Below are 25,175 nucleotides of genomic sequence, written 5' to 3' on the forward strand. Positions count from 1 at the left end.
CATCATCCTTGTTCCACTCAGGCATCATGAGATATTGTAGAGGAGGCGAATATCGCCAGTTGTTGCAGCTTTCTCCGGCAGTCCACCCTCGCTTACTTGTCCCGCCTGCCGCAGCATTTAACTTCCTTCTCTACACTCAAATTATTCTGCTGATATAATGTATCTGCTAGACCCACATAGATAATTGAGCTTAAGATAGGTTGAAATTAAGCCGGAGATGATCGGTCACTACATTGGGGAGTTCTTGTTGACCTAAGCTGGCCAAACACAGCTTCCGATTCATTGTGAACGATTTTACCAACAATGGTCATCGTTACGTTTATTCCGGACATCAAGAGACATGAGACATGAGACATGAGAAAAGAGCGATCCTTCAATCACCAGGTCGTTATTGCCACAGAATTCTGCAAAAATCTCACCGTTTTCACACATTTCTTGAAGACTTCAACACGTTCTCGTCTATAGCATTCCTCATTCTGCCTGGTCACTTGATCCAACGTGACCGCCAGAATCTATCATCACTCTTCGTAGAACCAATCGATCCGTTGAATTCGTCCTACATTGTTGATGACGGATAGTTTGGATCGCAGTATAACCATCACCAGATAGCACCACGATAAGCCCTGACGTCGATAATGTCGGAGAAGTGCCATTCATCAATCAAATCGTAGGTAATTTGTGATTCTGTTTGCAGTGATGATCTCCAAGTGTACTTATACTACAGGCTTTGTTGGAAGTAGATGCTCGTCAGAAGAGTTGAAAATGTTACTGCCAATGAAGTGAAGAAACATGGAACTGAGTAATACCAGAACCCGAGCAAAAGCCATGAACAGAATAACAATGGACTTGATTGAGTGAGTGCAATGCGACTTGATTGATATAAGAGATAAAAGAGCAGGCAACAATATAAAAAAATGAACCGGAATATCATTTAAATATTAAGATATGCTATGGATAAGTACAAACTAATGGTACATGATACTGATCACTTTTTACAAATAGACTTGATCTTCTCATGATATTTTAGTGCAAAATTTTGATCTATTTACGTTTACTCGGGAAAGAAGGCACTTCAGAGGATTCAAAGCAAAATTTTGAAAATGATTCTGAAGTTGCCTCCTACGTTTAGTACCAATACCAATGAATTTCATAGAATTTTTAATAGGTTCTAATCTACACTTTTTTCCATAATTGGAGATATCAGGAGTAGAATACATGGTTGAATAATGTTGAGTATTGTGTGTGAGAAAAAGAGACATTTTAAAATTATTGATCAGAAGGGTGTGCTTATGACTGTATCGTTTTGAAGCAAACATGCGTTCTCGAATGGAATATTTTCTTTTCAAGCTTCGATGATGGTTACCTATGAATATTGTCTATGATAATAAGAAACAGTTTCTAGAACAGCTGCAACGTACATACCATTAAAATGGAGAAGAAAGAACTTCACATAATGAAATCAATTAGCCACATACCTTTATTATATAAATAATGTAATTTCCACTATTCGTTGCATGCCAGTCAATCCGTTCGTGCTTTAGGATTGCCATTAATTATAAATCATACACTGCTCCGAATTCAAAATACATAAGTCTGTTTACTTCGGATTTCATAATATTTCTATGGCCAAGCAAAAGCTGGGCTAGTGCTTGGCATTTCGAAAGGATTAAAAACGCGATAGCTGTACCGACTTGTAGCAATCCGCGTATTGAGAACGGCTTGTGAAAATATGAGGCTCAGCTCAGAGGCTCGACACACCTTTCTACCATGAGCTTGCATGCACCGTTCGTTCGTTCGATGCAAATGAATCAGTCAGTGATTTACATAAAAAAACTGTTGATATTAAGGGAAGTTGGCAAATTTTTATCTATTTTATGAACCAATGTTTGAATTTACAAATTTTATAACACCAATTTTGGTTATTCTAGTATTTGCGTAACTGAACTGAACTGCAAACTGTTACCCTAAAAAGAACCAAAATTTTGAATCTTATAAACTCTTTATCAATGGAATGTGAAATAAACAATTATTTACAGATTCTTTTCAAGTTCATAAAAACATTAAACAAGCATCAAGCATCAGGTAAAATATAGTTGGTACTATGTTCATAACTGGTAGCCCCCCTCTACAAACGGAACGGTCAGTCTCATCTCAACGGAACCAAGTCAAAGCAAGTAAGCCACCAGCAATGGGTGAAAACATTAGCAACCAACCGACAAACAAATCACCAGCAATCAAACCATTGCCTGCTCGAATATCCTTTTGCATGCAGACCTGTCTGTATGTGAAGGACTCACACTTCCTCTCTGGTTGAATGGGTCAGCTGTTTATGTAATGTAAAAAGCGGCACCTGGCACTGGCATAAAATAAGGAATGAGTGTCGGACAACAACGATAGGTACAATGTGACCTTTGGTAAAGCCTCGGTTGATGAAAACGCAGACCAAAAAGACATAAATAAGCCTTGGAACGGTTTCTGCGGTCCGAATCGAGTGGTTTGGTGGCAATGAAAATGCTTTAATGGGAATAACGCGTGTGCTATTCATAGATTATTTGCTGAAGTGGTAATTTTCTACCGGACATTATACGCAATGACAGGAAAAAACATTCCATTGTGTGTTTATACCGACAGGGACAAATCACGTAAAACCATTTCTTCTTATATGAATTGGGGAAATATTCATATGTAAAACACAAATATTTTCTGAACAGAATGTAGCTCCAAGTATAGCTCGGTATATTGCAGTCAATATGCGATGATTCACGGAACTGTTGAAAATAATCAAGTCACAGTATGACGTATCATTTTCACGTTTCACGAGGATTGTACACCATGTACATGCAGACATAAAGCAGTCTAGGAGGCTATTATAATAATGCATGTGTGTTCCGTTTCGATTTTTCACACAGAGTTTTCCACGCTTATCAATCGATTCCCATGGCGCAGGGATTTCGAGGAGGGACAAGAAACATAAATTAAAACCGAACGAAACGAACAATTAATCAGTATTCAAATTAAAGTAGTTATAAACGTTGTTCAAATACACATACATATGTTTACAGCAGTGCAGTATGCCATTAGAGTACCACGTTTGTCAAGCAACATAAATCATCAATCATTTGGTTTCAAACCATATATGTACCTAGCTTTGATTTATTAGTCATTGAATAAGATTATTAGATTAGAAATCAGTGTCATAAATATTCAGTTTGATCGTAACGCTCAAAGAAGAAAGTCATTGGCGTTTCAAGGGAAGGGCTAAGAGAAGACATAAACCCACTCACGGTTCCTTATCTACGTACATAACTGATTAAGTATAAAGACAAGCACGATTTTCACATATTTTCATCACGTTTGAGGGTCGAAATCTCGATTCATAGCGATTCGATTTGGCTAAATTTTTACTAAACACCATGTGACAAATTGGCCTCCGTGCTTAACAACATAAAGTTATATGTTGATTTAAATGTACACGTTATGGTGGCTCAAATTAGTATGGGAAAAACTTTTTCAATTTTTGATGCGCCGGTTCTATTTGATGCCTTGATACTCTTGACAAAATTTCAGCCGAATCGGTCAACGTTTGGGTGGTGCTAAACTCGTTGGAAGTTTATATGCAAAAATGTTTGCAGAAACATCCTAGAACAGTGATCTGCAGTTGAACGGCACAATTTACGATCAAGAACCATGATACTCATTCAGATCTTGAAGCACCTTTGAATTAGAGACATTTTTAAATCGCTTATCCATGTAAATCCGAGTATTACAGCGGTGCAAAAACTACATTATTTGAAGGCAGTCCTGAAGGGCGAGGCACATAGAATAGTAGCCAGCCTGGAAGTTTCCACAGACAATTATGTACTTGCCTGGAAACTGATTGAAACTAGGTATAATAATCCAAACCTTCTAATAAAACGCCATATTGCCGCTTTATTTTCTATTCCGCCTCTGAAAAGAGAATCCGCTTCAGCATTGTCCGAGCTGGTAGATCAATTTGATCGTCACGTTGGTGTTTTAGCGCAGCTCGAAGGTCCGAAACAACACTGGAATTCCGTGTTGGTTGAGGGTCTCAGTAGAAGACTAGATCCCACAACGTTGAAAGAATGGGAAAACAATGCTCAGAAGACGAAATACCAACTTACGATCAGCTAGTTTCCTTTATACGCAGACAAGCTCGCATGCTTCAGTCTGTAAGAATGTCTCAATGGCAAGCTTCAACTAGTGAATCGAAGGTCACATTCAAAGCAAAACATTCTAGCACGTATATGGTGTCTGAACCATCGAATAGATGCCCTATGTGTGAAGAATCACATATTTGTATGGCTGTGAGCAGTTCAAAAAACTAACACCTAAAAATCGTTTCAACATTGCTAAAAAATACAAGTTGTGTATTAATTGTTTGCATGGACACCATATGGCAAAAAGCTGCAATTCCTCTAGCTGTAATATCTGTGGACAGCGTCACCATACATTGCTTCACCTAATACCTATCGGTGCAGATGTTGAGGTGAACAATACCGGTGTGGATCGATCGCACACTTTTGTGACCAGTGGGGAACATATGGAAGGAGATCATACACAATCTCAGCAACAACGTTCATTACAAATAGGTAAAGAAACGTTGAAAATACGATCGAAGCTAAATGCATACAATCCGTATTCAGTAGAGTCGATAGACAACATTCCATCTCGTGTTTACAATACCACACAATCGAAGTTCTAGGACTAATACTTTCTCGGTGGTACTTGAACAAAATACACCATCGTTACCCCAACACAGTACTTCTCGCGTTGTGTGCTCAAACCGTATGAGCAATAGAACAAACTTATCGGGAGTTGACGATTCGTCGCGGTTTAACTCGGAGGTTTTTTTTTTTTTTATTAGCTTTATTAAGGAGACTTGCAGCCCCAGGCTGGCTCGCCTCCGAACTCGGAAGTTTTTTAGCCACCGCAATTGTGAAGGTGGAAGATAATGATATAAATATACATTTCGCGCGTGTGGTCTAAGACAATTGCTCTCAGTGTAACTTCATTTCGGAGGCGTTGGCCTCAAATCTTCGACTGAGCAGAGTGAAGACCAATATGGAAGTGGTCGGCATTGGACCTGGAAAAGTACGTGTGACCGAAATGATGGGAATGAACATAAGTTCACGAATCGGTTCCTTCGAATTTAGGATTTCTTGTTTAATCCTCCCGAAAATTCCCGCGATCTTACCTAGTCGAAACGTAAACATAAGTGAAAGGAAATTCCCGACAAATGCTAAATTAGCGGATCCGCGTTTCAACATTAGTGCCGGTGTGGATATCTTGCTTGGAGCCGAACTTTTTTCCTCATTATTAAATAGTTACAAACAGATAATCAATAAAGGTTATCCGTTGTTACAGAGCACCGTTTTCGGGTACGTCTTTTCGGGATCCGGAGGAAACCGGAGGTAATACAGAGTTTTATTTACCCCATCACGCATTCAGCGTCCCGATAGCTCTACGACAAAAACACGCGTCGTATTCGACGCCTCGTGCAAGGGTTGCAACCAGTTGTCTTTAAACGAAATTTTATATTCTGGTCCGACGGTGCAGCCCACTCTTTTGTCGATCGTGTTAAATTTTAGATTACCTACATTCGTCTTCGTTGCCGATATTGAAAAAAATGTTTAGGCAAATTTTAGTTCACCCCGATGACCGTGAGTTCCTCAAAATCGTTTAGCGCGGAAATAGACTGGAACCATTGAAAACATTTCGTTTGAAAACAGTAACTTATGGAACGGCTTGTGTTCCATTTCAAATCATCGATACCCTCTTGGGTCTCAGATTTTGTCTAAAAGAACGTACGTAGACGATACTCTTGCAGGTGGTGATGAATCAGAAACGGTGGCAGCTACAGTACAGCCACGTATGTTGTTGTTGTCTGGTGGATTCAATATGAGAAAGTGGTGTGCCAATGACATTCGCGTGTTTGTAGCTAGCAGGGCCGATCCGCCCTTAAACACGTGGCTTAAGCGCCACTCCACAACAAAAGTTTAGCGGCGGCAATTCGTCACGCACGCTTTCACGGTCACCAAATTTTATGAATGGCTTTTAAAGGCGCATTCCTTCAGTCTTTTGACTGGACAAAAAAACAACAACTCCGAGGCGCCCTCAGCGGACGCCCCACTCCACAAAAAGAAAACTTCCACTGGATGGACTCACCGGATTCTGGATGGCTTACCGACCCAGTCGATGACCTACGGGCAGGTCAATGTGCCCGTCTCGGCAACTATGACGCCAAGCGCCTGCTTGGTCGATGGCGGTTGGCTTGCCCGCTCTAAACGGCGGTTATGCGGTGATGGCGACACGCGGTGGCAGATCGCGATGGCTGAAGCGGACCGATTTACAGACCCTGTCCAAGTGGAGGTCCCCTGGGCCTCGCCCGGACGATATGTTGGCGGATCGTCCGGCTTCCAGCGGGTTGACGGTTGCTGGGAATGCTTTCGTCCGTGGAGGGAGGAAATTCGCATGCTTGGGTGCGAGTCTGATTGCTGCACACTTATTCTCGAATCTCGTGTTCGGTATTTTTTTTACGGTTTTGCTCCGTAAACCAGAAAAAGGGCCAAGAACATCAGCAATTCCATTAGATATGACTGATTTTCTGTAATTGTTTACAGTCTACAGTAATTTTTAGTACCCAGGTAATACTTGATGTTTACCGACATTGCACCAGGAGTCAGTAAAAATAATTACTGAGTTTTCGACATATACAATTTTTTACTGAGTTTTCATCAAAAAAGAATGACAATTTCAATCAAAACATTTTTAGCGCGTTTCGAAGTTCATCACGATGGCATCATGTTTCACAGTTTATCAACGCTACTGGAACGACAGAATTTAGCCAATTTGGGATTATTCATCTGCTCTTCATTGTTTGGCAAGAAAGTCAGAAAGTTATATACCAGTGGAATCTGCTATAGGATAGCGCACCGGAATATTGCTGCGAAGAGCTTTTTTGGGAGGAGTTTTTTTTGTTATTCTGGGACTCCTGTTTGGGGCTCAGAACTCAAAACTAATTTAACATAACCTCAATTGCTCAGTGAAAAAAATTATAAATACCAGGGAAAACTTTTCAAACATCTTTTCATTGCGCTGCGTTTCTAAATTCGCAATCAAATTAATGCTCTATAGATTTTTTCAAGTTTCGAAACATTTTTCTTTTATAATTTTGGATCATAATTTAGAAATAATTTAGAAATATGTTTTACTGAAAAAATCAGCAAACGAAAAGTAAACAAAAAGTTTACCGAATAACTCAGTAATAACATGTACTGACTTAATCGGTACTTTTTGACAATTCCGGACCAATTTTGTATTACCGAGTTTTCAGTCATTGAACTAATTACCGACTTAAGTCAGCTGTTCAAAAACTCAGTAAAATTTTACCGAGTTCGGTGATCAAAAGTTACTGTGTGCGAATGAAAATAGCCAAACGGCTAAACAGAACACTAAGCACAGCACAGCACATATAGAGCACGTTACCTTATCTCGTTGGTTTTAACTCAATTATCGCACACAATTCCTAACTACGCACACTTTACTTCTAATCTAAGGACGAACAAAATATTCAATTAATTACATGCACTTAACGTCACTCTATAATTGGAACATACTTTTTATAAAAAAAACGAGTAAATTACAAACGCGCACACTTCCTATACACTGGCTATACACTGGCTGTTCACAGACGAAATGGCAGAATCTATGTTCCCTCAGATTAAGGAAAGTGAATCCCGGACAATCCTGAGATTCGCCATTTCCCGAAATTTCTTCGTGCACATTCGTGATTGCACAATTCCGAAGGATAACTCGATGCGCTGGACCTGCTGCCGTCCCTTTCCAGTCTTTCGAGGCGACAAATAAACTCGCCCCAGGAAAGATTGGGCAAAAATTTATGGCTTGTTGCCTATGCTAAGGGACAGTTAAACATTTAAACATTTTGAATGACATTTTCGCCCATTCACATATATAAAGGAACACATTTAATATTTACAAAATTCTGACCGTTACATGTTACAGAAAATACCCAGCGAGTTGGTTGAAATGCCAGAAGAGATTAAAATTGATCGATAGAATTCAGTCAAAACGCTCGGTCTATTCTGGAACCCTCATACTGACCAGATCTGTTTCAAAATCTACCGACGTTAGATAGAGTGACTAAACGAATTGTAGCTTCAGAGATGGCGCAGTTGTTTGATCCATGCGGTCTGATAGGACCAATAGTGGTTTGGGCAAAAATCTTTGTACAAGGTTTGTGGTCACTAAAGATTTCATGGGACCTTGTTTATTAAAACTCCAAGTGCCTCGTCGTGTTGTGATTTCTCGTCAACACACATTGCACTTTTTTAGTGATGCGTCTCAACGTGGCTACGGGTGTTACGTATACGTTGTCTCCACTAATGGAGAAGCCACATATAGTAATATATTGATCACTAAGTCTCGTGTTGCCCCTTTACGTGAATTAACTATACCACGCCTTGAACTAAGTGCATTACTTCTAGAGTGCCATCTAGTAGAGTTATTACTAACTACGACCGATTCTCTCGGACCCGTAGTATTTTGGACAGATTAATCTGTTGTCTCACAATGGGTGCTGACTTTATTTATTTATTATCAGACTAAGGCCGGAGTGGCCTGTGCTGCACATAAAAGTCTTCTCCATTCAGCTCGGTCCATGGCTGCACTTCGCCAACCACGCAGTCTGCGGAGGGTCCGCAAATCGTCCTCCACCTGATCGATCCACCTTGCCCGCTGTGCACCTCGCCTTCTTGTTCCCGTCGGATCGTTGTCGAGAACCATTTTCACCGGATTACTGTCCGACATTCTGGCTACGTGCCCGGCCCACCGCAGGCTTCCGATTTTCGCGGTGTGAACGATGGATGGTTCTCCCAACAGCTGATGCAACTCGTGGTTCATTCGCCTCCTCCACGTACCGTCCGCCATCTGCACCCCACCATAGATGGTACGCAACACTTTCCTTTCAAAAACTCCCAGTGCGCGTTGGTCCTCCACGAGCATCGTCCAGGTCTCGTGCCCGTAGAAAACTACTACTATTCGATCGGAGCGTCTTACGGAGTCCAAAGTACGTACGATTTCCAGCCACTATGCGCCTCCGAATTTTTCTGCTGGTATCGTTATGCGCGGTCACTTGTGAGCCCAAGTACACGAATTCTTCAACCACCTCGATTTCGTCACCACCGATAGAAACTCGTGGTGGGTGGCTTACATTGACCTCTATTGAGCCTCTTCCTATCATGTACTTCGTCTTCGACGTGTTGATGACTAGTCCAATCCGTTTAGCTTCGCTTTTCAGTCTGATGTAGGCTTCCTCCATCCTCTCAAAGTTACGTGCCATGATATCAATGTCGTCGGCGAAACCAAATAACTGGACGGACTTCGTGAAAATCGTACCACTCGTGTCAATCCCTGCCATTCGTATTACTCCCTCCAAAGCGATGTTGAATAGCAGACACGAGAGACCATCACCTTGCCGTAACCCTTTGCGCGTTTCGAAGGAACTCTATAATGCCCCTGAAACGTGAACTACGCACATCACCTGATCCATCGTCGCCTTGATCAACCGTATCAGTTTATCCGGAAATCCGTTTTCGTGCATTAGCTGCCATAGCTGGTCCCGATCGATTGTAACATATGCGGCTTTGAAGTCGATAAATAGATGATGTGTGGGCACGTTGTATTCGCGGCATTTCTGCAATACCTGACGTATGGCGAACACCTGGTCTGTGGTAGAGCGTTCACCCATAAATCCCGCCTGGTACTGCCCCACGAACTCTCTTGCAATTGGTGTTAGTGAGCGGCATAAAATTTGGGAGAGTACCTTGTAGGCGGCGTTCAGCAATGTGATTGCGCGGTAGTTGCTACAATCCAGCTTATCGCCCTTTTTGTAGATGGGACACACGACACCTTCCATCCACTCCTGCGGCAGAACCTAATCCTCCCAAACCTTGGTAATCACCCAGTGCAGCGCTCTAGCCAGTGCCTCACCACCGTGTTTAAACAGCTCTCCTGGTAGTTGGTCAACTCCAGGGGCTTTGTTGTTTTTCAGCCGGCCGATCTCCTCCTGGATTTCATGGAGATTCGGAGCCGGAAGTCGCATGTCCTGCGCGCGTGCTCCTAGGTTCATTACCATACCACCACCGTTGTCTGCCATATCGCCATTCAGGTGCTCTTCGTAGTGCTGCCGCCACCTTTGGATCACCTCACGCTCGTTTGTAAGAAGGTTCCCGTTTATGTCCTTACACATATCGGGCTGTGGCACGTGGCCCTTACGTGAACGGTTCAACTTCTCATAGAACTTTCGTGCGTTATTAACGCGGTACAGTTTCTCCGTCTCTTCACGGTCTCGATCTTCCTGCTGGCGCTTTTTCCTCCGGAAAATCGAGTTTTGTCTGTTCCGCGCCCGTTTGTATCGTGCCTCGTTCGCCCTCGTGCGGTGTTGCAGCAATCTCGCCCATGCTGCATTCTTCTCCTCAACTAACTGCTCACATTCGCCGTCATACCAGTCGTTTCTCTGATCCGGAGCCACCGTGCCTAGTGCAGCGGTTGCGGTGCTTCCAATGGCGGATCGAATATCTCTCCAGCCATCTTCAAGAGATGCTGCGCCTAGCTGCTCTTCCGTTGGGAGTGCCACTTCCAGCTGTTGCGCGTAGTTTTGGGCTAGTCTACCGTCTTGTAGTTGCCCATTGTTTAGCCGCGGCGGATGACTCCGACCCGTATTGTACACCGTCCAGAGTTTTGAGCGCAGACATACTGCAACGAGGTAGTCGTCGGATTCAATATTCGCAGTGCGGTAAGTGCGTACGTTCGTGATGTCGGAGAAGAATTTACCGTCGATTAGAACGTGGTCGGTTTGGTTTTCTGTTTCATAATTAGGTGATTACCATGTGGCCTTGTGGATATTCTTGCGGGGGGAGAAAGTGCTTCGGACTACCATTCCGCGGGAGGCTGCAAAGTTTATGCATCGTTGGCCGTTGTCGTTCGATACGGTATGCAGACTATCCGGTCCGATGACCGGTCTATACATTTCCTCCCTTCCTACCTGAGCGTTCATGTCACCGATGACGATTTTGACGTCCCGCAGTGGGCATCCATCGTATGTCTGCTCCAGCTGTGCATAGAACGCTTCTTTCTCGTCGTTGGATCTTCCTTCGTGTGGGCAGTGCACGTTGATGATGCTATCGTTGAAGAAACGGCCTTTTATCCTCAGCTTGCACACCCTTGCGATGATTGGCTGCCACCCAATCACGTGTTGGCACATCTTGCCCAGCACTATGAAGCCGGTTCCCAGCTCGTTGGTAGTGTCACAGCTTTGGTAGAAGGTAGCCGCACGATGCCCGTTTTTCCACACTTCTGTCCTGTCCAGCAGATTTCCTGCAGCGCACAATAAGAAAAAAAGAAGTATTTTTGTCCAAAATTATGAATCCTGCAATAAACAGTAGTGGTATTAATCATAAAAACCAGGATTAATCCACCTAGCGGTGATGGTGCCTTTCTCGTTCGTTCAAAAGGTTTGAAATAATCTAAAATAACACTAATATGTGGATTGGTCTTATTTTTCATATTTTTTATATGCATAAAAAAAATTTCGCCAAACGCAATTTGTTGCAAACAAATCGGATGAGCATAAGAGCAAAAATGGCATTTTATTTAGTAGTTTTAAAATTAGTATTTTCGCTATAACTTTTGACCCAATTGTACCGGCCAAGTTTCTATTAGAAACAATGGGACAAGATTCTGCGTCGAATGCAATCTGTTGCGAGCGCGAATAGATGAAGTCTAAGTGCTAAGAAAGTGAGCTAGACTTTTTTGAACTCTTTTTCACAATAAATAGTAATTTGACCATAACATCTAAGCCCATAGTCCGGTCTGGCTAATTTTCAATAAGAAACAACGGGACAGGATTCTACGTCGAATGCAACTTGTTGTGAGCAAATCGATTGAGAATAAGTGCCCGGAAAATGAGTGACATTTTTTACGCGATTTTTTTCGTATGAATTTGTATTTTGGCCATAACTTTCGATCTCATAGTTCGATCTGGCCAATTTCAAATAGGAAACAATGGGACAGGATTCTGCGTCGAATGCAACTTGTTGCGAGCAACTTGTTGCGAGCAAATCGGTTGAGGATAAGTGCCCGATGAATGAGTGACATTTTTTACGCGATTTTTTTATATGAATTTGTATTTTGGCCATAACTTTCGATCCCATAGTTCGATCTGGCCAATTTCAAATAGAAAACAATGGGACAGGATTCTGCGTTGAATGCAACTTGTTGCGAGCAAATCGGTTAAGGATAAGTGCCCGAAAAATGAGTGACATTTTTTACGCGATTTTTTCGTATGAATTTGTATTTTGGCCATAACTTCCGATTCCATAGTCCGATCTGGCCAATTTCGAATAGGAAATAATAGAACAGGATTCTGCGTCGAATGCAGCTTGTTGCGAGCAAATCGGTTGAGGGTAAGTTCTTGAAAAACGAGTGACATTTTTTACGCAATTTTTTTGTATGAATTTGTATTTTGGCCATAACGTCTGATCCCATAGTCCGATCTGGCCAATTTCAAATAGGAAACAATGGGACAGGATTCTGCGTCGAATGCAACTTGTTGCGAGCAAATCGGTTGAGGATAAGTACCCGAAAAATGAGTGACATTTTTTACGCGATTTTTTCGTATGAATTTGTATTTTGGCAATAACATTCGATCCCATAGTCCGATCTGGCCAATTTGAAATAGGAAACAATGGGACAGGATTCTGCGTCGAGTGCAACTTGTTGCGAGCAAATCGGTTGAGGGTAAGTGCCCGAAAAATGAGTGACATTTTTTACGCGATTTTTTCGTATGAATTTGTATTTTGGCCATAACATTCGATCCCATAGTCCGATCTGGCCAATTTGAAATAGGAAACAATGGGACAGGATTCTGCGTCGAGTGCAACTTGTTGCGAGCAAATCGGTTGAGGGTAAGTGCCCGAAAAATGAGTGACATTTTTTACGCGATTTTTTTGTATGAATTTGTATTTTAGCCATAACTTTCGATCCCATAGTCCGATCTGGCCAATTTGAAATAGGAAACAATGGGACAGGATTCTGCGTCGAATGCAACTTGTTGCGAGCAAATCGGTTGAGGATAAGTGCCCGAAAAATGAGTGACATTTTTTGAGTAGTTTTGCGCACACACACACACATACACACACACATACACACACACACACACACACACACACACACACACAGACATCACCTCAATTCGTCGAACTGAGTCGATTGGTATATAACACTATGGGTCTCCGGGCCTTTTATCAAAAGTTTGTTTTGAGCGATCATATAGCCTTTACCGTATACTTAGTATACGAGAAAGGCAAAACATAGATAGAAACGAAAAATATTTTTTTCGAGCCTTTAATGGGGTATGGGACCAATTTTTGGCATAGTATCGATTTTAGTCATATTCTACAAAACCAACGGAATTTTGTCACTTTTTTTTGGCTTGCAATAAGCCCGCTTGATGCTGGATAAAATACTAATGGTCATATAAAGGGTTTTACTGTATATTCGTGTCACAGACAAATGGACGCAACACAGTTTTCCTAAAATGATCAAAAAAGCACTATTAGCTTCTGGTGTTGAAAATTCACTGAATAAAACTTATTAAACCAGCAAAGGAGAGTAGAACAGATTCAATTAGCGTCATATTGTGACATCAACGAAATGGAATTTCATTTATTTGATATTTCCATAAGATTTCTTTCATAAATATAAAAACGTATTGTGACAAGGAGTTATTTAACACACTACTCATCCACCACTTTATGACACGTTATGATTAAATCTATAATTCGCTTCTATTATGTAGTAATGTAAAAATTGTAAATTTTGAACCCCTCCTTCTACTGCGTGACGCTTTTTATGTGTTAGTTGATTTTTCTTGAATTAGGCGCAACGTTAGGACATAACCCTCCTCCTTCAAATGTTATTGAATCAATTGTCAATTGAAGTGGCATTATTGAGTAACTCAGATGAAAATTGAAAAGAAGAAGTTTACCAAAACACCTGAAAAATATATTAAGCTCTTTTTAGTTTTTTTTTTTATCTTTCGTTTATTTGGAAGGCTCATTTGCCGTGAAGCGTTACGGAGCCGAAATCAAGTTTAACAATACATTTCTTGATTCTTATACATAGTGTTAGTTTTGGGGAACCGAAAGACTCGCGGTTTAGTCGAGGTTAGGGAATACAATAATACAGTAGGAAAGGAAAGGATTTTAGGGTGCTTAAGTAATTACTATGCTGATGTTCACAAAGTTGACATTCCTCGCATTTTTACATCTGTAACGGGACAAACAAACTTTTCATGGGAGACAACGACGAGAGGAAGACATACGGAAGGGATTAACGACAGACATGGAAATGTACAACAAGAGGAAGACATTCGATATGGGATACGACAGATAAGGGAATGGGCAGAAAATGATTACACTCTTACATCAGCAACTTTAAAAAATATGTGGACCATGGACATGAACTCGAGATCAAGGCCCGACAACACTTTCCTAATAGGCTTTGGTTGTTTTCCTCGGACCCGGAGATGTTCAGTTACCGCAGATCTGGGGCCACGATGCTCCTCGCACGCCCACACGACATGATCGATGTCCTGATAATCCTCGCCGCAAACACATTTCCTTCCGAGAGCCCCACTCTGAAAAGATGTGCCTTTAGAGTGTAGTGATTGGACATTAGACGACACATGGTTCGAATGAAGTCTCGTCCCATATTCAATCTTTTGAACCATGGACGCTTCGACACCTGCGGGCGAATTGAATACAGCCATCTACCCAACTCCCCATTTGTCCATTTCTGTTGCCAGCTGTTCAAGGTTTCCTGACGAACTAATGTGAAAAATTCATCGAAGGTGATTTTCCGATCGTAAATATCACCTTCCATAGCGCCCACCTTAGCCAAAGAGTCCGCTTTCTCATTTCCCGGGATCGAGCAATGAGAAGGGACCCAAGCCATGGTGATTGTGTAAGACCGTTGTGATAAGGCACTCAAAGCTTTCCGTATCCCATTTAGAAGATACGCTGAGTGCTTAACTGGTTTCATTGACCGAACAGCCTCCAAGGAACTTAGACTGTCGGTGAAGATGAAAAAGTGGTCAGGAGGTAGGGATGCGATTTGCTCGAGTGAATAGTGTATAGCTGCTAGCTCAGCAGTATACACGGAACAAGGCTCTTTGAGCTTAAAATAGGCGCTATGAAAACGTTGAAAACACCGAAACCAGTGGAGTCATCCATTTTGACCCGTCTGTAAAAAGCTTCTCTCCTCACTGGCGTGCCCGTATTTGCTTGCAAATAATGGAGGTATGACCTCCGCACACAGAAAGTCTGGTATTCCATGAACCTCCTGCTTCATGGACAGATCAAAAGTAACAGAGGAACTGTAAGAGTCTAAGAAGTTAGCACGATTGGTATCTACCGAAGAAGGGCTTACCTCCAGCGTTATGTACCAGTGGTAAATACTCATGAATCGAGATTGAGAGTTTTGTTCGAGCAGCTTCTCGAAGTTATCAATGACCAGTGGATTGAGAACCTCACAGCGGATGAGGAACCGGAGCGATAATTCCGCGAAACGATCTGTTAGTGGCAGTACTCCCGCAAGTACTTCCAAGCTCATTGTATGTGTCGAATTCATACAACCAAACGCGATACGGAGACAGCGGCACTGAATCCGTTGAAGCTTCAGCATGTAGCTTTTTGTAGTAGTGGACTGGAAGCAGAAACTACCGTACTCGAAGACAGACAAAATGGTTGTTTGATACAACGTCATAAGATCTTCGGGATGCGCTCCCCACCATGTTCCGGTTATTGATCGCATGAAGTTGATCCGTTTCTGGCATTTTTGTGTCAGATACACAATGTGCTTCCCGAAGGTACATTTCGAGTCGAACCACACCCCGAGGTATTTAGAAGACATGCTATGAGTGATTGTCTTACCCATCAGTTGGAGCGGGAACTTTGCCGGCTTATGTTTTTTTGAAAAGACAACCATGTCAGTTTTCTCCGGAGAGAATTCGATACCCAGCTTCGTAGCCCAAGTGGACAAATTGTCCAGAGTATCTTGCAACGGTCCTTGCAGATCAACCGATGTTGGCCCCTGAAACGGATAATACAACACAATCATCTGCAAGCTGTCTCAACGAGCAATTTGGCATGAGACATTCATCAATGTCTCTGACGTAAAATTGTAAAGAAGGGGCTCAAACATGAGCCCTGGGGAGACCCATGTAGCTAATTCGTGAAGTTGCTTAGTCACCATGAGAAAAACTTGTACGCTTCTCTGACAACAAATCGTACAAGTAGTTTTTTAAAAGTGGTGAAAGTCCACACGCATGGAGTTTGTCGGATAAGACATCGACGCAAACTGAATCAAAAGCCTCTTAATGTCCAAAAACACTAAGCCCATTTGCTCTTTTTTAGAGAAGGTAAGCTGAATTTCTGAAGAAAGCAACGCAAGACAGTCGTTCGTTCCCTTGCCCTGCGGAAACCAAATTGTGTATCTGACAACAAACTATTCGATTCAACCCATTTGTCTAGCCGGAAGAGAATCATCTTCTCCAACAGCTTCCGAAGACATGACAGCATCGCGATGGGGCGATACGAGTTACAATCCGACGCGGGTTTTCCGGGCTTCTGGATGGCTATCACCCTCACTTCCCTCCAATCATCCGGAACAATGTTGCACTCCAGTAACTGATTGAACAAGTTCAATAAGCGCCTCTTCGCGACGTCTGGGAGGTTTTTGAGTAAATTGAACCTGATTCTATCCATCCCTGGAGCGGAATTGTTACATGAAAGGAGAGCAAGTGAGAATTCAATCATCGAAAAGGGACGATCCATATCATCCCTGTCTGCAAAAGCATCACGTAGCTCTTGCCTCACCGGTACCGAATCCGGACAAACTTTCTTTGCGAAGTCAAGTATCCACCGCGACGAGCTTTCACGATCTTCGTTTACGGACGACGCGTTGCGCATTCTTCTCCCGACGGTCCACAGAGTTTTCATTGAAGTCTCGCGCGATAAACCTTCAACAAAAGTGCGCCAATATCCGCGCTTCTTCACTTTGACCAGTTTCTTGAACTGGATTTCGAGCGCGGTGTATCGTTTGTGAAGAACGATCGCCCCGTGTTTCCGAAATTATTTGAACGCGGCGGATTTCTCGCGATAAAGTTGCGTACCCTCGATGCCCCACCACGGACTGTAGGGTTTCCTACGAACCGACGCTCCCGGCACCGGCCGCCGTTGTGCCTGAATAGCGCTTTCAAGAATCAACTGCGATAGACACTTGTACTCTTCCCGCGGGGAAGTGCTTTATCGACTGTATGCCATCGCTGATGGCGTCCGCATATTTGCCCCAATCGATGTGCTTGCTATGAAAGATCGATGGAAGCTGATTGCTTATGTCCATTGGAAATCGAAACTTCGATCGGCAAATGATCACTACCATGGGGATCTTGGACCACCTTCCAAGTACAGTCCAACGATAGTGAGCTCGAACAAATGGAAAGATCTAGACGGCTATCTCTTGCTGGAGGAGCCACTCGTGTAACTTCTCCTGTATTCAAAATTGACATATTGAAGTCGTCGCAGAGGTCGTATATCATTGATGAACGGTTGTCGTCGTACAGTTCCCCCTGTTCCGTGGGAGTTAAAATCTCCCAGGAGCAACCGTGGCTCGGGCATAACCGAGCAGATGTGCGAGAGATCTCTTCGAGATATCGCGGTGTTTGGAGGAAGATATATCGAAGCGATACTGAGGTCTTTTCCTCGAATAGTCACCTGACATGCGACAGCTTCGGTGCCAGACATCGGCGCAAGATCGACTCTATAGAAGGAGTGCTGTTTTTGATCCCTAAAAGCACCCTCCATATCGATTTGCCCGATCGCGGCGGATTATGTTGAAATCAGGAAAATGAAGGTTCACATCCCAAGTAACATTTTAAGTTTTATTCCGCTCTAAGAATGGTTTTCAAGATCAATTTATAAGATCTAACAATAAAACCGAGTAATACACGGCAACCTTCTGATGACCACTATAAGAGTAAGATATTGCCAAGTGGCCCTATCCAGATAACCACTATAAACCTATTCTAAGAGCATTTAGAAACCCTTTTTAAACCACCCGCAAAAAAGGGAATTTGGCTGCGGCAGCTGTCAAAATGTTGCATTAAAAAAAGAGAAACAAATCTTTACAGAAAAATAATAATAAAATGGATTGTTGATGAAAATTATGATGATGACAACAAAATAATATTTTATTTCAGGTTGTTTTTTCGATTCAGTACCATTGAAAAGAAGTGCGCTTCCGATTTTATGGACAAATGCTGTGAAAAAATAAGGTTGAACACCACGCGCCGGCCATATAACGTTGTTCAGGGAAATAAATCGAAAATATTAATTACCACAACATCTAGGATGTCCACTAAATCGATTTGTATTTTTGCCCAAACTATTAATTAATAAAATTATTTATCGGAAAAAGTATGATAAGCGGTGAAAATTTCGTTAAATCATGCATTTCAGTGATATATTTCACTGACTGCGAAATGCTTTTCCGTTTTCAATATGGCCATCATGGAATTTGATCAGAAAAAAATTGCTTTTATAAAACACCGTCATAAACTCTTCGCAATACAAACATTCTTATGGGGGTAATTCATTTGACCACATTATGACCAAAAATTGTAGCTTTATTCGAGCGTTGAAAATTGGATTTATTACGCTCTTCATCACTACCATAGATCTGTTCATATGGTCAATAGGCATTTGACGTTTGAAGCATTTTTCAGCAGATTTATGGGAGGTTTATTGATAGCAATAAGAGCGCCAATAAAACTGAGCAATCAGTTTCGTGATTGCTGTCATAAGTCCGCAATAAGAATTAGATAAATCCAAGAAGCATGGAAATTGTTACTTGGGATCTGGTGTTAGCCATGTTTCACATAAAGCAAAAGCATCGCATTGTAATTTGTTAACTAAAATTTAAAAATATCTAATTTTGGAAGAATACTTCGACAGTTCCACTGTAGAATCGAAATCATGTTACCCTTATTGACTAAGTTAGCCATCGAAGGATACAAATGACTCGAGGAGGGGCATTTTCGAAGCCAGCTGCTTCAGGAGAGGAGTCAGAATAGGAAGAACAGTTTTGACCATGTTCTTCACGGGGTCGGAAGCATCAAAGAAGTTGAGGATGAGCTCCACGATGCCAGAAAGTGTGAACATTGGAGCGCTCCGGAGTTCTTCTGCTCGCTCTGTATGCTCTCTTTCTGGCTGAGAAATCGCAAAAATGGGGTATCTGGGATTTTAGATGTTCCCGGAAGCGGTGGAAACTCTCGATCATCCTGATGTGAAACCACAAAAGTTGATCGTTTTTGAGTATTTCCTCCCGCTTTGAATTTGACCATGTTGGATTGGGGCTCACTTTGAGGCTGTTTTCTAGGCTTTTTCGAGGGTCGCTGGCTCTGTTTTATTCTCTTCCTCGTTGAGCCATTGAAAACAAAGGGAACCCCATTTCCAATCTCGGAGTCAGAGCTACCTTGATCGTCCAAAGGAAGAGACGAGTAGATGGTGTCAGAAACGAGTGGAGGAGCGGCCTTCCTCAACATTTCGGCGTAACTTCGCCGAGAACGTTGCTGAAGAGACCGCTTCTGGTGGATTCGCTGCTGTATGTACGTTGGGCAAGCTTCAAGAGCAGGTGAGGGCTTTCGTTACAATAGACACATTTCGGTGCCGTCTTGCATGCTCCTCCACATGCTTCTCTCCGCATGATGCACAGCGAGGTTTATTGCAGCAATACTGAGAGGTGTGATCCAGCTGCTTGCAATTAACACAATTCATCACCTACGGTACATACAGCCGAACAGGTAAACGAAGTTTGCCAATCACTACGTAGTCAGGCAGTGCGTACCCGGAAAAAGTGACGCAGAAAGAGTCAAACCTGAGAAGTCAAACGGGAATAAATCCGCTTCTCTCCCTCTTGTGACACCGAATACATTTGTTTGCAATCCAGTATCGCAACAGGAGGCAAAGAATCGTTCTTGATAGGACCGATACCTTGTTTCAAATCGTCGCATATCATACTTCCCTCCGTCACCACCCCCGCGATCTCACACACTCCTGACGGTAAATAAACCTTATATTCGAGAGTGAAAAGCTCACATGTGGCAATCTCGTTGGCCTGTTTGCGATCACTGACAGTGACGCGAAGTTTACTGGACCCAACCATGTCAATGGTCGTGACAGACGAGAATCGCTTTTCCAGATCTTTGCTGATCTGGCATGTTTGCCTTTGGGTCGAAAGAAAACAACATACGGACCACTAGAGTCGTGAGGGTAGACTTCGGGACGGGGGCTCGTAGAGCAAATTTTAGCGTCGCTGGTGTCCATCTCGTTTTGGTTTGGAACACCTGAATGCAATGAAACATTAGACATGGAATACGTAGTACCCCGCCATCTTCGCCTTCGCGCATTGCGGACACGAAATGCGCCGCTGCAGCGAGGCACAATCTATTTTAAAACTAAACAATTATCACAAGGGCAGAAAAAACACACACACAAACAAAATAATGATTTGGGACAGAGGGGAAGACGAGTAAGAAAGAAAGAAAAAACTATTCCAATAAGATGGAGAAGAGAGGGGAACAATGAGAGGGAGCTCAATTAAATACTTGCGTTCACACTGCTGTGTTGCCGGCTAACAGTTCTGGCAGCACACACTAGCTCGATGGACACTCGCCGGTGGTGCGGTCGAAGCGAACCACGCTATTGTTGGTGTTCTCGCCGCACCCAACACTGCAACTGGGTGGATGGATGGTGGCAGGACGGCGGCGTCTGTGTTGGTGGAGACGCACGATGGATGATGACTGTCGGCGTGGGACGATGATGCCTGCGCCTGCGATGGACGCCGAATAAACTGCAAAGTTTTGCGTAGTTGCAAAACCAACGAAATGGCTACTTAACTGCTACAGCTAAGCACCACTTCCACTCAAGCACTATGCTTCAAAACACTTTCGGGAAAAAAACGCTATCTGTACTTCAGGAAAAAAAAGCCGAATGAGAAGCAGACCGTACGCGGATTTACAACCGTCTCGCACGGATGCTCGACGTGGAATGAAGCTCTTTTAGTGGAATGTATTAAACCGTTTAAGGCGAGTCAAGTACAAGACACTGAAGACGACCACACAGTGGTGGTCGAAATACGTATCTGCAAAGATAACGAAAATTAACTGGTGGAATTAAATGGACAGTACTTAATTCGTCTTAGACGGTTTCAAAACACCTGATTAATCCTCTAGCGGTAATGTTGTCTTCCTCGTACATTATAAGAAAATGTATTTTGGCCATAACTTTTGAGCCCATAGGGAGGGCATAATAGGGAGCAATGGAACAACGTTCTCTGACGAATGAAACTCGTTGCGAGTAAATTGGTTGAGTGTAAGTGCCTAAAAAATAGTTAAGATAATTTTGCTCACACACATACAGACATTAACATACACGTACACACAGACATCACCTCAATTCGTCAAACTGAGTCGATCGGTATACAACACTATGAGTGTTTGGGCGTTCTTTTAATGCTTTTGAGCAATCATAGAAGCTATTACGTATACTTAGTACACGAGAAAGGCAAAAATATGCATTTTTAAAAAATCATGTTTCTTACAAAGTTGTGAATTTGGGCAGAATTTTATTCATGGTCCTCAAAGCTTAAACGTTCAATAGTATAGTGCATGATGTTTTACTGCGGGGTATTGCGGGGCACCAAACTGTTTTGTTCGTTTAAAACTGCGTAAAATATGCTTTTACAAAACTACTTAAAACTAAATTCTGGACGGAGCTATTATTACATTATCAAGCCTATTGCATAGATCTGTTTAAGAGCTTTGTAACGATATATAAATATGTTACTTTTGAGACGAAAATATGGCAAAGCTGGCCGTTTTCCCAAAAACGTAAAAATATCATTTCTAGGAGGGGCTAGTTTGAACGCCCCCCACCCTTCCCAAAAAAAATCTAAAAAATAAAAACCGTCCTGATTATAAAAATATAGGGTCTAAGCTGTGTATTCATCACATTTTACTCGCCCAAATCGAAAATTGGCCTTTTGGTAGTTTTGGCCACACCTTTATATGGGGCTGTCCTATTGTGCAGCGCTACGACGTCGAAGTTGCGGGGATGTAATTCATCGTAGATTATCCTGTCGCAACCTGCGATGCCTAGCGACTTGCAGTTCCAAGCTTCCAATCGTGATCCTTTATTCGTCGCCGATTTTATCGTTGCCGATTTTATCGAGTCGTATTATCTTCTATGTCGTTCGTAATGGGTGATTTTAAAGGCCGCTTATTGGGTTGGCGCAAACCTCCTGTCACGTCGGAGGGCCGTCGTGTCAAGGCTAAGCGTCCCACCTAACACTAGGACTTGGGCTTGTGCGCTTTGAGCGGCACACGGTCGCTTTGGCGGAGCCTACTTGCGGATACATGTATAGAGGTTTAACAGGGCCCACTGTCAAACCCCACCACATCCTAGGCAGGCGCCACAACTCGCAGATGGCCTGGGGAGGGATCGTCAAGCCCTTGGACATAGCCCCTGCTGCCCACAAAATTTTGAAACTCTTCTTAAAATTCTAAAAGCACGATTTATGCATACATGTATGAACAGCTTGTGTAAGACTTAATTGGAGGTTACTTCCAATACATTTTTTGAATATACATACACGTGCTGTGCATAAGCACAAATCATGTTTTTAAACAGTTATTGATACCTACTCCTGGTGGTAATTACCCGGCAATTAGGTAATAAACTGATCCTTCTAAAAGCAAATTAATTAAAAACAAGTTGCAGTACGGAGTTGGACTTTTATTCGTATATTTAATGAACAGACTATTTTTAATTTAATTCTGTGATATCACACAATATAAGAAAAGTTCAACTCCGTAATGCTTATCTGTTTTGATAAATTGCTTTCAAAATGTTTGAAAAGAATTTCAAAAATTCTTCGTATGCTTTCCCGAGCATTTTTAAATATTATTTTATCTGATTCTTATTTTTCTTACAACATCAAGTCACCAAAAGCTCTCCAGCACTGCGGAATTTCAAACATGTTTAGCTGATGTAAAGTGATAGGTTGCTTGGTTTGCGAAATAGGGTCCTATACTCCTATACTCCTCATATAGCTCCGATATTCATCCCACGAAAACCAAAGCAATGAAAAGGAATTTGATTTGTCTCTTTTTTTTGTGAAAAATTATTTAAGCTCTTTTAGTGGAATGTTTTCAACTGTCATAGGACGAATTTAATACTTTACATCCACCACGTTTTGTAATCTTTGCAGATACGTATTTCTACCTCAACTGTGAGGCCGTCTTCAGTGTCTTGTACTTGACACGAGTTATTTTTGTGATTTTTCCAGCAGAGAGCACGCATGTTTGCAAAAAGAAGCGACGAAATTGGTGCCGTATTTCTTTGTTTTGCGATAAAATGAATATATTTTCAGTGAGATGGAAAACGGAGACGGAACAGCTCCCCTATCTCAAGAGGAAATGATGATGGGTATCCGAGATTTTAGGCGTACAGGATCTATAAGCAATAGGTTTGTTACAACTTACAAGGATTGCCAAATCCTAGGGGACGGTTTGCTCAGGCTGCATTAAACAAGGATTTCCGGAATCGGTTGTTCCTTGTCAAAATGCTAGAACCGGATTCGTATAATTACCTCCGATTGATAAAGTATTTTGTGTGAAAGGCTCTTGTTAACAAATAAACTAAAGAATTTTATACAGACATACTCAATCTTTTGTCACGCTTATCTCTACCTACTGACAACATACAAATGACTATTATTAACAACTTACCAATTTACTATTTACTCTCATGTATAATGCATTCCTTTGATGGACCTAGCAATGACGAGCGACTGCTAGAAGTGTAAAGGCACCTCGTAAAAGTAACACCAAAATAGCACCCGTCTATCGCTGCGGCGCGCCGTTCGGTCCGGTCCGGGTTGTTGATGGAGTGATAATGATGAATAAATGACGTCACTTTTCAAACTTGGTCTTCTGCCACATGCTAAACTGCTTATTCACTTCATGTACTGGCAGCATCATCACATTAGTCGTACATTTGGTGCCAGTAGCTCTCGTTCCATTGAAGCTAAATCAATTATTAAGGACACTTGTTTCTTCTTTCCAGTTTACACAAAAACCACAACATTTCTACACAGTTGACATTCCGATCCGACGATTGCCCCAATTGGACCACGCCACTAAAATATCAGTAGTAGGTAGGATGAGAACACTATCAGCTCACCAAACGACAAAACACAGTTTTGGTTAGACCATTCCACTTGTCTCATTTTGCGATAAGGTGGATATGGAATAGTGTCCTACTGCGAGACCATAATGTATATAATCAACACAATATCATCAAAGCGTGCCTGGAAGTCCTTGAGTTTTCCAACCATCTACGAGGATGGCAAACTTTACAAAACTGTCACCGCACACTTTGACCACAGGTCAACTCGACAAAGATGTATCCAATGGCGACGGGATGGCAAACAATAGAAACAGGGACACGCGCGTCAACGTTCCACCTGGACAATGCACGTTTATTCGACACCACACTTCTGCCTCGGCAGCAGTATAGTTGATATAGCTATGTAATACAGTAAACAACAAGTGTCCACCAGCACCAGCAACGGTTTTGAACAACTGACCGACTAGCTCCGTTAGTATGCGAGTGATGGAGTTCAGGAAGTGAGGAGAAGGCACGTCACTATCAAAGAATGACTCGTTCAAGACTGATGCGATGGGATTGTGATCGGCAGTTAGAGGAAAAACATCTACGCCACAGTGAGAAAGCTGTTACACTTGCGTATTCCAGCTATCAGTGTTTCTCAAGGGAAAATCTCTTAATCTGTCTTGTTAAGTTGAAAAGGCTGGAACACATTATGAGTCACAGTTCTAAGTTTCTTCTTGATGCATCGATCGACAATTTTTGAGTTAGGTAAAAATTTGTTCACCGTTGATAAACATTCCGTTCAGTTTGTTTTCAAAAGCCAAGTCCCGAAATAATCACATCCCT

At 42.2% G+C, this 25,175-nt stretch overlaps 1 protein-coding gene across 1 annotated transcript in view; it reads right to left on the reverse strand.

Annotated features, from left to right (window-relative positions):
• Positions 1–24,367, reverse strand: part of LOC134203385 (uncharacterized) — a 39,232-nt gene extending 14,865 nt beyond the window's left edge. Inside the window, exon 1 of the mRNA XM_062678257.1 lies at positions 23,948–24,367. Within this exon, the coding sequence (XP_062534241.1) occupies positions 23,948–23,968 (21 nt within the window). The 5' untranslated portion in view covers positions 23,969–24,367. The remainder of the gene's footprint in view (positions 1–23,947) is intronic.
• Positions 24,368–25,175: the final 808 nt, after the last annotated feature.

This window comes from Armigeres subalbatus, unplaced genomic scaffold, assembly GCF_024139115.2.
Source record: "Armigeres subalbatus isolate Guangzhou_Male unplaced genomic scaffold, GZ_Asu_2 Contig1830, whole genome shotgun sequence".
Taxonomy (NCBI): domain Eukaryota; kingdom Metazoa; phylum Arthropoda; class Insecta; order Diptera; family Culicidae; genus Armigeres; species Armigeres subalbatus.